At 42.5% G+C, this 14,873-nt stretch overlaps 1 protein-coding gene across 1 annotated transcript; it reads left to right on the top strand.

Moving 5' to 3' along the window:
* Positions 1 to 333: 333 nt before the first annotated feature.
* Positions 334 to 10,572, top strand: LOC120018380 (echinoderm microtubule-associated protein-like 2). Its single transcript, XM_038961550.1, has 19 exons — positions 334 to 453; positions 3,157 to 3,179; positions 3,930 to 4,059; positions 4,781 to 4,930; positions 5,785 to 5,854; positions 6,178 to 6,288; positions 6,473 to 6,568; positions 6,803 to 6,937; positions 7,022 to 7,121; positions 7,304 to 7,458; positions 7,716 to 7,841; positions 8,019 to 8,150; positions 8,377 to 8,444; positions 8,620 to 8,708; positions 8,898 to 8,995; positions 9,098 to 9,185; positions 9,272 to 9,367; positions 9,782 to 9,912; positions 10,104 to 10,572. Exons 1-19 carry the CDS (start codon positions 437 to 439, stop codon positions 10,227 to 10,229), a joined length of 1,941 nt encoding a protein of 646 aa, XP_038817478.1. The 5' UTR covers positions 334 to 436; the 3' UTR covers positions 10,230 to 10,572.
* Positions 10,573 to 14,873: the final 4,301 nt, after the last annotated feature.

The raw sequence follows: 14,873 nt of genomic DNA on the forward strand, positions 1-14,873 counted from the left end.
GTCGATTAATAAAGGAAGATGGAACAGTGTATTCACAGTCAAATGCATGGATGGTTGATTGTACCAAACAGAAACGCCCTACACCTGCTCATTGTTTGAATAGCAGATAACAAGATCTGATTGGTTTTATGGAGGTGCTATTAAGCTTTGAAAGACAGATGGATACAGTCAGTCCGTCCACTCCCTCTTCCCCCAATGAGCTCACTCTGCTGAGGGTGTCAAATTTCAGGGGCTTAGGTAACGGAGGTGTGGTTACAGAGCAGAAGGGAGGTCCAGCAGAGTCAGGAAGTGCCTCCCCATTGGTGGAAAAAGTGCCCAGACTCCGGACACAGCTAAAGTTAACTGAATCAACAAGGAAGCCTGGTAGTTGTCGACAGGGTTCTGTTGTGTGAACCGCATTGCCAACACTGTGCTGTTACCTAACGGAAAAGTTACCATGAAGAGATCACCCAGGTAAATTAATACGTAAACATTTTTCAGTTAGGAAGGTGATTGTTTGACAAGCCATTTTGGGTCGATGGATAGTTTTTTCCAACAGGAAGCAGTAACTGTTTTTATCTTATGTAGGACCTTTTGATGCGTTATCTTTCAATGGGGTTTGGGGAGGGGCAGCAAAGAAACAAGGCCAGAATGATGCAAAGACCAATTGCGATTTACAACAAACTAAAGCCATAGATAACATGACTAAGAAATCTAAAGAAATGCAAGTAACGTTACTTTCGTACTGTACAAAGACCTTTCCATTGTATCGTCTCTTTAAGAACATAAGTGTTTGCATGGGGGAGCTTTGCTCTGGGGAACCCAAGGGAACATTCTGTCTTATCACTAGGGTTCTCAGCTGTAAGTATTGGCCATCAGCTGGGACCATGTGAACGGCAATCCCGACGCACTGTTTTACGTTTAGAAACGTTAATAATTATCGCTTGCGATACAGTTTTAGAAACACAAAGCCCTCTACTTTAACATCACATCAAAATAATTTCACAAATACAAAAATATACACTTACTGTACACTGTTTTAACCATTTGTAACACAGTTGCAGCCCACTTTTTTTTCAGTTGAAACACTATTCTGGCGTCCTCCTTCCGTTACTCACAGGTGTTCGGAGCGTGCTAGATAGCTAATTAGCACAGGTGGTCGCCTCTGTCTTCCGTAAACAAGCGCCGTGTGGGAACTAACCATATAAAGGTGTGTAGTTAATTTAACCTTTTGTTTAAAATAATAATAATCTCACTGATATGAAAGACAAGGTCCTTATGCTTCCAAAACTGTACCGCAAGCGATGCATGCTAATATTCAGACCGAGCGTTGGGACTCTAAAATCCTCCCCGAACGGAAGATACTTTTGTGAATATGCACTAGGGTTAGCGTCAATGAATAGGCCAAGGGGAGCTCTGTCCCATTCCAGTTTTAGGCAGATCCTTTACGAGTTTGCATTACGGATGTGTGAGTCAACAAACCAAAAAGAATGGCCATTTTCTATCTGTGGTTGATTTTCCCCCCCCCTTGCTGTTGCAATGTTTCATTGGGATTGTGGGTGGATGGGTAGCTTGTTTATCTGGATTACGGATTCCTCTTGCTCTGCAGAATGACTGTTGATTGGCACTCTTGCTCATCCACATGCATTAAACATTTCGACTGAGGCACCCTGATTGCAGACTGGCTTGATGGGATAGCTGAGCCTGAGGACGAGGAACAGATTGCATGTATTTGAATGGGAAATTTGATTCAGGGGTCTGAGTGCATGCAAATACTGGTTGAGGAAGAGTGAATGATGTCCTGTTGGACCACTTTTCTATCTCCTGCTCTTTTTAAAGGAGATGAATCAGCAATCTGTACCTGAAGTCGACTATGGATGTATTTGCATATTTTGTTCTCTGCATTCGGGTAGCACCTGGAATTTACTAGGTAGGCCTAATGATGGTAGGTTATAATGGGTACTTTAGTATTTACTTCATAGATTTCAACATTAACGTTCTACCAAATGGTACAGTGTTTATTGTTTTGAGGAACCTTAAAGAAATAAACTGTGTTGTCGGAGGCCTTTCAAGCCACACCATTATTTATCTCTCTGGCCTTCCTGTTGCCAGTTCCCATCAAGCCTTGCTTTAATTCGTGGTTTTGGATCTTTCAGCGGCTCACATTGGACACAACAGGGCGCCTCCTCTTTTTGAAAAGCCGCATGCAGGGAGACAAACAGGCCTTTATGTGGCTACTTTTTTAAAGAGAGCCCTTCCCCGACTGTCTCTGTGGTTGTCCCACAAACAACCAGGCTCCAGATATAATACACTGTAGTGAATGAATGCTCAGCCAGACAGAAACATGAAAGCCTCTCCGTTTACTTGCACTTCTTCCCTCGAGTTTTCAGTCTGTCAATCTGTATTGGATCTTAGTGTGTGCTATGCCTTGCGATTAACCAAACTGGTATTTGCCCATATGTACTACTAATACGGTTTCAGTTTGAAGCATGATTTAATGAGACAAGCTGTCAAAGAAAGTAATCTGCAGTAGTATTGTAATTGTATCCAGTCTTCCTCCAAACTGAATAACCTACTGCTCTATACTCTCGGATTAGTTAAAATGCACAGATTGGCAATTAATGTTCCTCCTAGACTTTTCTCTCCTATCTTACTTACCATCACTCCTGTGACTGTGTTGCTATGGTAATCTCAAACTGTCCTAGCTAGGCAACCTTTCAGTGGCTTTGACAGAAACTCATTGCTTTTCAGCTGATGTAGGGGAGTGCTGGAGAGGCCACCCAACAGGATATTGACTGTCTGTGCTGTCTCTGTCACTCTTTCGTGCTCTTTATTTCATTCTCTCACTCTCTCGTAACTGGCCTTATTTTCCATTTCACGGCACCAGTTGTATTTTCTGTATCATGAATACAGTATTTTCCCGTCCGCATTGTTTGAATACTGTATTTAATGTTTGTTGTCTATATGCTCTACAGTATGAACTACTACTTTTAATATTGCAGACTATTTGGATAATGCTCACCGTGCATTCTGGCGCAGGTAAGATGGGTTCTAGTGTAGATAGAAAAGTCAGAGGCATAAAGGATGAGGTCACTGAATAAGTTAGTCCATTGCAGCAACACCATGAGTTTTTAAAAACGGCATCTCAGAAAATCACTTCTCTTTTTCTCGTTTCAGCAAAGAATGCGCCGTCAATGCAGGTACGTCTTAGCACGGCAACAGGCCTGCGTGTGATTCCTTTACCATACGCGGCACCCTTTTATACCTTATACCTCTTATATCCTCTTTTTATACCTCAAGCATTGACCAGTTTACTACACAGGAATCCATGAGCACTGAAGTACAGAATGAACATGTCCAATCAACAACAACCAATAGCCTGTCTGTTATTGTTGGTTGTGTTCATTTTTAACAAGCCAATTACCTGCATTTTCCCTTGTCCTCTCTGAGTGCTTGGGTAGATGATTCGGGAACACAGAGCTGCATGCTAAGAGCCAGAAAGGACAGCACACTGCTCCGTTAATGAGCTCAATTGACTGGCGTTATGGCAGCAGCCGCAACACTATAATGCCAACCAGAACCGCAATTTGTTTTTAATATGACGCTATGTCAGCCAAGAGAGACCGTATTATGGGGTGCCCTGAGTTATTGTAGTGCCTCAATGTCATGTTTTTGTGCAAAGCTTCAGAACCGTTTGAAATGACATACACTGAAGCTGTGTCTTTTGCCATCATGCTTCAGTGATTCGACGCACAAATCCTACCTGTTATATGATTGAGGGAACAGACTTTGTTGCCGTGCTTATGTACAAAAGACTTACATTTCACTATCTACCGTTCATGCTAGCAAGGAACGGTATAGATAGGAAGTGTTTCACCATTTAAAAAAACAATTTCTCTCTCTCCTGCAAGTTCTTATCTCCCTGTTCTCTCCCCCTCTCCTTGTATCAGAGGATGGCTATGTGAGGATGTTCTTGAGGGGTCGGCCAGTCACCATGCACATGCCTGACCAGAAGAGGGACAGCTACAGACTGGACCACAAGGGTGCGCTGCCTGAGCACAAGCTCAAACTGCAGTGGGTGTATCCTTCTGTCACTGACAAACAGAGAGTAGTGCTGCAAGGCATACAGGGGTGTATTCACTACGAACCAAACGGAAAACAAAACAGGGTGTAACCTACCTGAACTATTCCAACATAAACTTGTTTTTGTTGCTTTTTTTCCCAGTTTGCTAGGGTTGGAGTAAGGATTACACCCCAGATGAGGCAGGGAAAGCTTGTGATGGACAATGGCTGCAGAAATATATTTAAGCAATAAGGCCACGGGGGGGGGGGGTGTATATGACCAATATACCACGACTAAGGGCTGTTCTTAGGCCCCACGCAACGCGGAGTTTGGCCACATACCACAAACCACCGAGGTGCATTATTGCTATTATAAACTGGTTACCAACGTAATAGAACAGTAAAAATACATGTTTTGTCATACCTGTGGTATACGGTCTGATATACCACGGCTTTCAGCCAATCAGTGTTCCGGGCTTGAACCACCCAGTTTATAATGTGCATTTGTGAAAGAACATTTCAGTGCTGCAGTACTGTCATCACACCTGAATATAGTACCACATTACTATTTTTATAGTTGATTACTTGTGTGTGAGTTTATGGCCTCTGGGGAGTAACTTCTTGATTTGTATTGTACTTCCCTTCCATAAATTCTGAGATTGCATCAGCCTCCTACTGTTCAACAGTATAATTGTTCAGACAGGATTACTGTTGTGGTCCTTAACCTTCGGTTGTCCAGGTATGGTTACAGGGGCAGAGACTGCCGCTCCAACCTCTACCTGCTCCCCACCGGGGAGATAGTCTACTTCAATGCCTCCGTGGTGGTGCTCTACAATGTGGAGGAACAGCAGCAGAGACATTACCTGGGCCACAACGACGATGTCAAATGGTAAGGCTAGTTGGTGTGCTTGGTTCAGCAGCTCCACCACCATAACCTTTTAGATGACTGGTGCAAGCAAGCAACTTTTCTTCAGGAATTAAATTTTTTCTTCTTCTTAGCCTTGACTCCAGATGGTGACGCCCCACTGCATTTAGTGCAGCACGTAATAAGCTATGCAAAAGGCAAGATGTGTCATCTGGAATTTATTTAGCTAAATGTGATTGCACACTAGATGGCATTCACAGTTTTGTCTGATAATCATCAGCTATCGTTTGATTTAAATCGGGGCAAGGTAGTTTTGCATTTTCCGAGGCTAACTGTGCCAAGAACTTCCTTGAATGACACATTGATTCAGAATAAACTTTATTTAAATGAGGTCCTGTTTGAGGCTTAGTGTCTCCTGTGCAAACAAAGGTTGGCCTGGTATATGTTAATGTCCTACTTGCACAGTATCATTTTCATACATGTTGGGCAATAGCTAACTCTTTGATACACCTGACCAGAATACTCATTCATTTGTATTGTGAACTGTTTTTAGTGTGGCTATAATAATGTAGAATTTATCTTCAAAATGTGCAAATGTGTTCATGAAACTATTACTTATCACAACACTAATGCTTCAAGGGCTTTTCATACCAGTGTATTTGTTGTAGGGCCTGTTATTTGCTTTTTCAAGTATCATTGACTGTTTGTTTATTTCATGGGTCATTAATAAAGGGCTGAATAAATGAGTTGACTGTGACGGCATTACAGCCCGTTGTATACAGGGAAAAATACACAAGAATTCCCCAGAGGACAGTGGGAAAGGTTAACTTGGCCTTATGATTCGCTACATCACTGTGACTGTACTGTCTTCCCGACAGCTTGGGCATCCATCCAGACATGGTCACCATAGCCACTGGACAAGTCGCCGGAACCTCCAAAGATGGCAAGGTACATTTTTAAAATCAACGATTTTCTTCAATTCTGAAGGAATGACCTCTTATTGGAATCGTATGTGGGTCACAGTAGTATGTATGTGTATGTATGACTGCAGTGGTTCCAATTTCTCTCTCTCAGACCCACTCTTTCTCTCTCTTTCATTAATTTCATTATCAGCTGTTAGAGGGCAAGGTACATTTAAAATCAACAATTTCTGAAGAAATGACCTGTTATATCCTCTTATGGCCATCTTATATTGTATATTATTTATATTTCATTATAATGCATGACTGCACTGTATCCAATTTCTTTCTCAAACCCACTCTCTCTCTCAGCTGTTGCCTCCTCATGTGCGTGTGTGGGATTCGGTCAGTCTCAATACCCTGCATGTCATTGGGATGGGCGTGTTTGACCGGGCAGTCACCTGTGTGGCCTTCTCCAAGTCGGTAAGCCCTCCCCAACCTGCTTACAGACCGAACTTTGAGAAAGTCATTCATTAGTACTTTGAAAACGTGTTCCATGACAATAGCCAGCATGTATATGTTAAATATCTATAAATTGTCTGAAACAAATAGAGCCATTTATTTACATGATTACGTATGCCTCTGACTAATACCTGTTCTTCAACAGAATGGTGGTGCTCATCTCTGTGCCGTCGACGATGCCAATGACCACATCCTGTCTGTGTGGAACTGGCAGAAGGAGAAACAGCTGGCGGATGTGAAGGTGATGAAGCCTCAGACTTATCTACAGTATGCATGAGGAGAGCTGCTTTATTTGGTATTGCATGGTATATCACTGCAATAAAGACTAGTCATGATTGATCACTGATCATAAATAAAGAAAAGTGAAGGCGTCAGCAGTGTAGGGCTGGGTATGAATAAGTGTTGTAGTCTGTGGTGCAATCAGTCACCATCGTCTGCCAGTTCAGGGGTCTAATTCTCCTGTCATCCCCTCCAGTGCTCTAATGACTCAGTGCTGGCCGCAGCCTTCCATCCCATGGACGACAACCTGATCGTCACCTGTGGGAAGTCCCACTTGAACTTCTGGACCATGGACGGAAACACTCTCACCAAGCGCCAGGGGCTGTTCGATGTATGTGGATGAGCGAAAGACAACTTAACTTCTGCCTCCTGTTAACTTTTTAATTATAACGGAACTGTTAAACCTTTTCTCCAGAAAAACGAGAAGCCCAAGTACGTGCTGTGTGTGGCCTTTGCTGAGAACGGAGACGCCATCACAGGAGACTCCAGTGGAAACATCTACGTCTGGGCCAAAGGTCTGTTTGAAGACCGTAGCCTTCTCAGCCACTGTAGCTTAGTGCTCTGCAACAAGTCGTTCAATTCACACATCCATTTCTTATATGAAAGCAATTTATTAGGAAAAAAAGTACACATCGCAGAAGTCCACCTCACGTCCCTCCTTGAAGCATATTATTTGACAGCGGTTTGTGATTGACAGGTGGGAACCGGATCAGCCAGGTGGTGGCGAAGGCCCACGAGGGCGGGATCTTCTCCCTGTGTGTGCTGAAGGATGGTACACTGGTGTCCGGTGGAGGGAAGGACCGCAGGATGGTGCTTTGGGACCACGACTATAACAAGCAGAGTGAGATGGAGGTGAGAGAAGAGGGTGTGGATGACTCCGAAGGATGAGTAAACCTTATGCAGATAAGGACACACTGTACTCTTTATGACCCAAAATCGAGACTGCTGAGCTCATGGCTTCCCTTGACTTTTCCCCTTAGCACATAACAGTTACAAAGACCAAGTGTTTAACTGTATAGGTGTCCTTTGGGCAGCCGTAATTCTACTTGAGAATGACAGATGAGATGTATAGTTTTATGCTTGTTGCTGTCGTGTGTCCTCTCTCTCAGGTGCCTGAGGCGTTTGGGCCAGTGAGAGCCGTGACTGAGGGGAAGCAGGGGGAGCTGTTAGTGGGGACCACCAAGAACACCATCCTTATAGGCTCATTCCCTGAAACACTCAACCCTATAGTACAGGTACACAACCTGGCAATTGCCAATGTAACATATCACTAGGAAGTATGTTTTTACCTGTAACCCCCATATTTCTCTTCTCTCCCTTCCTCTTTTACCGTTCTTCCTCATCTGTCTCATTTTGCTTTTTCTGTACATGCAATACCCTTTATCATCTCACCTTCTCTCTTAATCTCTCAGGGTCACACAGATGAGCTGTGGGGTCTGGACATCCATCCTTCCATGGAGCAGTTTGTGACTTGTGGCCAGGACAAGCAGGTCCACCTATGGGACACCAACTCCCATCAGCCTCTCTGGAGCAAGACCACCGAGGTGCTCAATCTTCCAACTCTTCTCTGTAGCTACTCTCCTTTTGAATATACACCAGCTTCAAGAAGAGAGTTGTACTTGGTCCAGATCCGCACTTGGTTACCTTGCTGTAATGACAAAGGCACCTGCAACATCTAGCTTAGTGAATTTACATCAGTCCATAGTAGTTGTCCTGACTTGTATGTGATGGGCACCCTGTTGATCCTCCATGTCTCCCTCCATCTTCCAGGACCCAGGGCGCTCTGCCGGGTTCCATCCCAGTGGAGCTGTGCTGGCAGTGGGGACCATGACAGGAAGGTACTTCAGATCCTCACGCATTGGCTTGACAATCATCTCTTATTGGACAATGAAATGCTAACAGCACAATTCAATTGGACGGGATGAAGGATTTGGTATGGAATTTGATTTCATAGTATCAGTGCAATGACACCATCAAATAACCTCTCCTATACTTTCCTCATCCTGTCTGTAGGTGGTTGGTGCTGGACACTGACACACAAGACCTGGTGTACATGCACACTGATGGCAACGAGATCATCTCTAATGTCAAGTACTCCCCAGGTACCGTGCAAGAGTCATTTCTAATATTATAAATCCCACCTTAAATATACACGTTGTTTATGGCTCCAATAAGTGAAATCTCAAATGGCTGGCCATCTGTCTGAACTGAACGGTACAGGATTATACAGTGTTCTTATCCACCTCCTCCTACATTCACAATCACAACTAACCTAACTCTCCTGCTCTCAGACGGCAACTTCCTAGCCGTAGGTTCCCATGACAACTTTGTTTACATCTATGCCGTGACGGAGAATGGCAAGAAGTACAGCCGCGTGGGGAAATGTACTGTAAGTAATAAAGACAATCCCATTGATGGGGAAATTAAATCCCTGTTTTAAAAACTATTACACTAACATTTTTGTGATTTTGTTTATTTATTTTCCTCATAGGGTCACTCCAGTTTTGTCACCCACCTGGATTGGTCCGTCGACAGCCAATACATTGTAACCAACTCAGGAGACTACGAGATCCTATTCTGTGAGTCTCTTTTGTCCAAACGGATAATTCTGTCTATAACTATAGTGTTGTGGTACATTCAAGCTTATCTTCTGTTTGTGGTAAAGGGGAAGCTTCCAGTGGCAAACATGTGACGAGCATGGACCTAGTTCGTAATGTGGAGTGGGCAACCTCCACTTGTGTACTAGGCTTCAGCGTCTTTGGTGAGTCACCACTTCCTGTTTCACTTGTGATATGGGGTAATGATGGCAACCAGACTGTAGCTTTATAAAGACAAGAAATGAAACTTCTATGCGTCATCTGTAACTGAGTTCTTTAAACAGTCGGTTCAGGTCACTCTAGAAATTGGTGATTGTGACAGCAGTCAATCATTTTAAAATGGAGCTGTTAGTCTTTGCAGTTGTATCAAGTGGGAGTCTATATTGTTTCCTGCCTCTGGTTTGGTTCTATCTAGTGGAGTAGTAGAGTGTTTACTTGCGTTTACCGTCTACCCACCTTTTGCTGAAGAATGCTTTGAAAGTATAAACACTTAAGCGTGACTTTTTTTTCACCACGACTGGCGATCACAGTTTATCCAGCTATTGTTTCTTTACCACTACATCGCTGGTTCAATCTAGGTGTTTGGCCCGACGGTGCTGACGGCACAGACATCAACGCCGTGTGCAAGTCACATGACTCCTCCCTGCTGGCCTCTGCTGACGACTTTGGCAAAGTGCACTTGTTCTCCAACCCCTGCTCCCAGCCAAGGGTACGCTTGTCGTCATTTACATCTTATATGCTTTTATATTAGTGTTTTCACTTAAATTAACTTGTTTGCATCTAAACATATGTAAGTTAATCATTCAGGGGACATTTGACGGAAGTGGAAGTTAGGATTTGCCCCTCAGTGGATGAATTATGAACCTTCTCTTTGTTTGTCTCCCTTGTCACGCCATGCAGGCCCCGAGCCATACCTACAGTGGCCACAGCAGCCATGTGACCAATGTTGCCTTTCTCCACGACGACAGTCACCTGATCTCCACTGGCGGGAAGGACACCAGCATCCTCCAGTGGGTGGTCGCCTAGACAACTCTGCTGCATCAGTCTCCACCGTCGCCTCCTGCCCTCCAGAGGGCAGCACTTCTGTGCCTATAAAAACACCCACTTTAACCCTCTTCTCTCTGCACTCCTGTTTGTCTGATGGCACTGACTTCAGAGAATAAGCATGTTGAGCCTATTTAAGACTATTTAAACACAGTTGTAGCTGCTATTTATGTTGCAAAGGTCTATAGAAGTATATCTGAGTGGCTGTGCTATTCTAATATTAACTGTAATGTGGTGTGGCACCTACAGTAGCACTTGAAACATATTTAGGACTGAGTTTAAGCTGTGCATTGCCTTCATTTGTTTAATAAAGTTTCTAACCCGATCATGTTTGAATATTCTCTGATACTGTATTTAAAGAGCTATCTATCAGAGGCAGTGACTCAAATGGTGTACTGCGACTTTAAAAGGTAGCGCTAAATAATCATGTTGAATGTAATGTAGAATTGCAAACATTTTGGGTCGTCTGACTTGCTTTGGAGCTACCGGTATGTAGTTGATCATCTACTACAGTATACTCGTATCACTTCCTACTTCCTGTAGACTGTCGACATGCTGACGACCATAACATCCCTTTTAACCTATTTGTTTGAAGGCTCAAGGTCACCTGTTGTTATTGGTCATGAGGCTGCTGTGGAGGTGACCTGTCAACACGTGTCTGATTAGCAAGGAAGAAGGTCATAGTAAACCTCAAACAGCATTAACGTCCTATTTTTGTTTTGCCCTCTGTGGTTCAATCATGTGGATGAAGTCGTGTTTTTTCCTGTAAATCCTAGGTAAACAGACAATGTCCTTGATCGTTGTCCATTTGCAATCCTATTTTACTCAGTACTTCTAAAAACGTAGTCATAGTTGGTGAATACACTTTCATGTACTTTGTGGTGTGTTTTGCACCAAAAACCTCTGCACTCCTACTTACGCATCAAAGTAATTGCTGTCCCGCTTAAAATTAATCTGTCAGCTATTCAGAATACCTCACTCATCATTTAACAAACATTCCCGTGTGTTACTGAAAACAAACACGAAAATGGTGGTGCAAGTGGGTTGACTGTCTACATATAGCAAACGCTGCCGTACTGTATTATGTAAAACGGATCTCTACAAACCCAGGCTCAAGCAGGGAGGTTAGTGGATTTTAATCTTCAAAGAGGAAGTGCATATCTTGGGTAATTGGTTGCTGGGCAACAGCTGGGTTGATGCTGCTGTGTTGAAGCCCTGGCGTGTGGGAACACTAATCTGCGTCTTTCCAGGCCGCCTCAAACTGCTCCCTCCCTGGTGCTCACAGTCACTGAGGTTGGGGGGTGGGGTAATAATATCGACTTCTTGGGGGATATCAAAAGTTATACAAAATTACTAACATTTCTAGAGTGGAATTAGGCAGATGAGACTCCCAGCAGCTGTGCCAAGCAGCCACTTGAGTGGCTTTTTTGTGTTTTCACTCAAAGATTAAAGCCCAGGCTCAAAATAGAACCACTCTAGTACTAGGAGGTCTAGATCTTTTACCCCACCTCTTCCCCTTGAAATTCCCTCTAAGATTGATGACAAAAATGTAATTCTTTGTGGTTTAAATGATGATTGAGCAATTGAGTAATTTGGTTACCATGATGTAGGTCTAAATGTTTTGAAGTGCTTGCTGCTTATCAGCTGTCAGAATCGAGTCATCAAGACAATGAAGGTAAAATAAATTGAAATAAGATTTAAATGACTTGTATTAAGCCTTTTTAAGGTTAAAAGAAGCAAAATGATCTACCAATGACATTCAGATCATTTAGCTTGGCAAGAAAAGAAAAAGAAAAAAACACACCAAAAAAAACAAGTGATGTATTACTCTATATAAGATTGCTTACATTTAACTTTTGCAGTGTAAATAAATCTGAGTTGCTTTTCTCTACTGTCTGGACCATGGGCTCAGAAAGATTCATTACCAACAAATATTTATCCATATTAAGCTCTAATACTAAACAGTCTGTGATAAACATAAAATATTCCAGGTTTAGGCATGAATCCAAATCTAAAAACTAACCGAGGAATACAAATATAAGAATGCAAATGTAATGCTATGCCTTTTTGTCTCAATTCACTGCAATTGGCTTGTCCTTGTTTCTTTTAAATTCTTTTGAAAAAGTGTATTTAAAATTACACTGCAAGGTGCCTGTTGATGAAGAATTGATGGATTAACATTTGTAGACCTAAGAAGTATTGATGGATTAACATTTGTAGACCTAAGAATGGCCACAAGGGGATTATGTCTCCAGTCCAATATCTATAAGGTGTGGTGCCTGTAGGATGTCCAGTAGTAATTCAAGTCAATAGCCAATTTGGAGGAATCATTGATCGGGTTGTCTCTTGAAACATTCAAGACCAGAATATTTCTGATTTATATCTCTATATAAATTATTCATATCCCTGTATAAATAGAATTAGAATGAAATGAATCCTCTTAAAACAAAGTACATTTTTTTAGTAGGAATAACTGTTTGATGTTCAGGACAGAAAATAAGCAGATGGGCCAAAACAGATTCCAAGTAAAACCGCAGCGGGTGGAAGAGTTTGACTCCGGTCTCCCACAGAACATAAAATGACGCTAGAGGGCCTCCCGGGTGGCGCAGTGGTCTAGGGCACTGCATCGCAGTGCTAACTGCGCCACCAGAGTCTCTGGGTTCGCGCCCAGGCTCTGTCGCAGCCGGCCGCGACCGGGAGGTCCGTGGGGCGACGCACAATTGGCATAGCGTCGTCCGGGTTAGGGAGGGTTTGGCCGGTAGGGATATCCTTGTCTCATCGCGCTCCAGCGACTCCTGTGGCGGGCCGGGCGCAGTGCGCGCTAACCAAGGGGGCCAGGTACACGGTGTTTCCTCCGACACATTGGTGCGGCTGGCTTCCGGGTTGGAGGCGCGCTGTGTTAAGAAGCAGTGCGGCTTGGTTGGGTTGTGCTTCGGAGGACGCATGGCTTTCAACCTTCGTCTCTCCCGAGCCCGTACGGGAGTTGTAGCGATGAGACAAGATAGTAATTACTAGCGATTGGATACCACGAAAATTGGGGAGAAAATGGGATAAATTAAAAAAAATAAAAATGACGCTAGATATCTATTTGATTCTTTGACACGTCTAGCCTGTGCTGAGTCTGTTTACCATACTTCTGATCACACTGTTCCCTTAGCCCACCACATGGAGAGAAGCCATCCTTTCTCCTCTCAACAAGGACCATTTAATTGATCACTTTCCAATACACAAGACTGGGAAGGCTGATACGGCATGTCTTTCTCTCTGGTCTTGTGTGGAGTATTTATGTTGGCCAGCATGAATCAATCTCCAGCTGGATATGGAGAAGAGATACACTGTGATTCCTTTTCCATTTGTGGCTTGCTTGTGAATTGTAGATGCACACTCACTTACTGTAGGTGCGCACTCACTTATAGCCCTGACATCCCATCAGACTGGATGAAAGACTAATTGGATCTCACACAATCACAGCGTAAACTCACAGGTCATGTGGACAGATGCAGGGATGTAGGTTCTACAACACACCCTAGTGACCACTGATATGGAAAGTCTACAGTGGGGTCTGAAATTACTGACAGCCTTGATAAAGATAGGCAAAAATGACTGTTTAAAAGAAATCATTCATATACTGAGCTATACACTCAAAAATATTTGGGATTATATAATTGTATACTAATACAATTGCGCAGAGAAAGAGATTTTGTTTAACCTTTAACCTCTAACCTCTAAATTGTTGTTAATCTAACTGCACTGTCCAATTTACAGTAGCTATTACAGTGAAAGAATACCATGCTATTGTTTGAGGAGAGTGCACAATCATGAACTTGAAAATGCATATTTGGGCAGTCTTGATACAACATTTTGAATAGATGTGCAATAGATCATTGGATTAGTCTAAAATGTTGCACATACACTGCTGCCATCTAGTGGTCAAAGTCTAAATTGCGCCTGAATAATTCATTATGGCCTTTCTTTTGCATTTCAAAGATGATGGTACAATTTTTTATTTTTTTTAAACATGTTTTTTTCTTTGATCTTTTACCAGATCTAATGTGTTATATTCTACTACATTGATTTCACATTTCCACAAACTTCAAAGTGTTTCCTTTCAAATGGTATCAAGAATATGCATATCCTTGCTTCAGGTCCTGAGCTATAGGCAGTTAGATTTGGGTATGTCATTTAGGTGACAATTGAAAAAAAAAAAGGGGCAGATCCTTAAGAGGATTTAACAAGTAATATTTTTTTCTCTCAAAAAGGTAGGGGTTAAAATTATTGACACCCCTAAAGATTCTTATAAAATAAAGTAGTCAAAAGTTTAGTATTTCGTCCCACATCCCATATCCCCACGCAATGACTACATCAAGATTGTGACTCAAACTTGTTGGATGCATTTGCAGTTAATTTTGGTTGTATTTCTAATTATTTTGTGCTCAACAGAAATAAATGCTAAATAATATAGTGTGTTATTTTGGAGTCATTTTTAGAAATTGTTACTAAACACTTCTACATAAATGTGGATGCTACTATGATTAGGAATAATCCTGAATGAATCATGAATAATGATGAGTGAGAAGGTTACAAGGGTCAAAGATCATACCCCTAAGACATGAAGAGACACAAACA

This window comes from Salvelinus namaycush, chromosome 23 (assembly GCF_016432855.1).
Source record: "Salvelinus namaycush isolate Seneca chromosome 23, SaNama_1.0, whole genome shotgun sequence".
Lineage (NCBI taxonomy): Eukaryota > Metazoa > Chordata > Actinopteri > Salmoniformes > Salmonidae > Salvelinus > Salvelinus namaycush.

Bases quoted from the DNA above. Each gene is read 5' to 3' on its own strand.
- LOC120018380 (XM_038961550.1), top strand. The intron at 7,459-7,715 runs GTGAGAGAAGAG...CCTCTCTCTCAG, and splicing joins ACAAGCAGAGTGAGATGGAG to GTGCCTGAGGCGTTTGGGCC. The intron at 8,151-8,376 runs GTGCTCAATCTT...TCCATCTTCCAG, and splicing joins TCTGGAGCAAGACCACCGAG to GACCCAGGGCGCTCTGCCGG.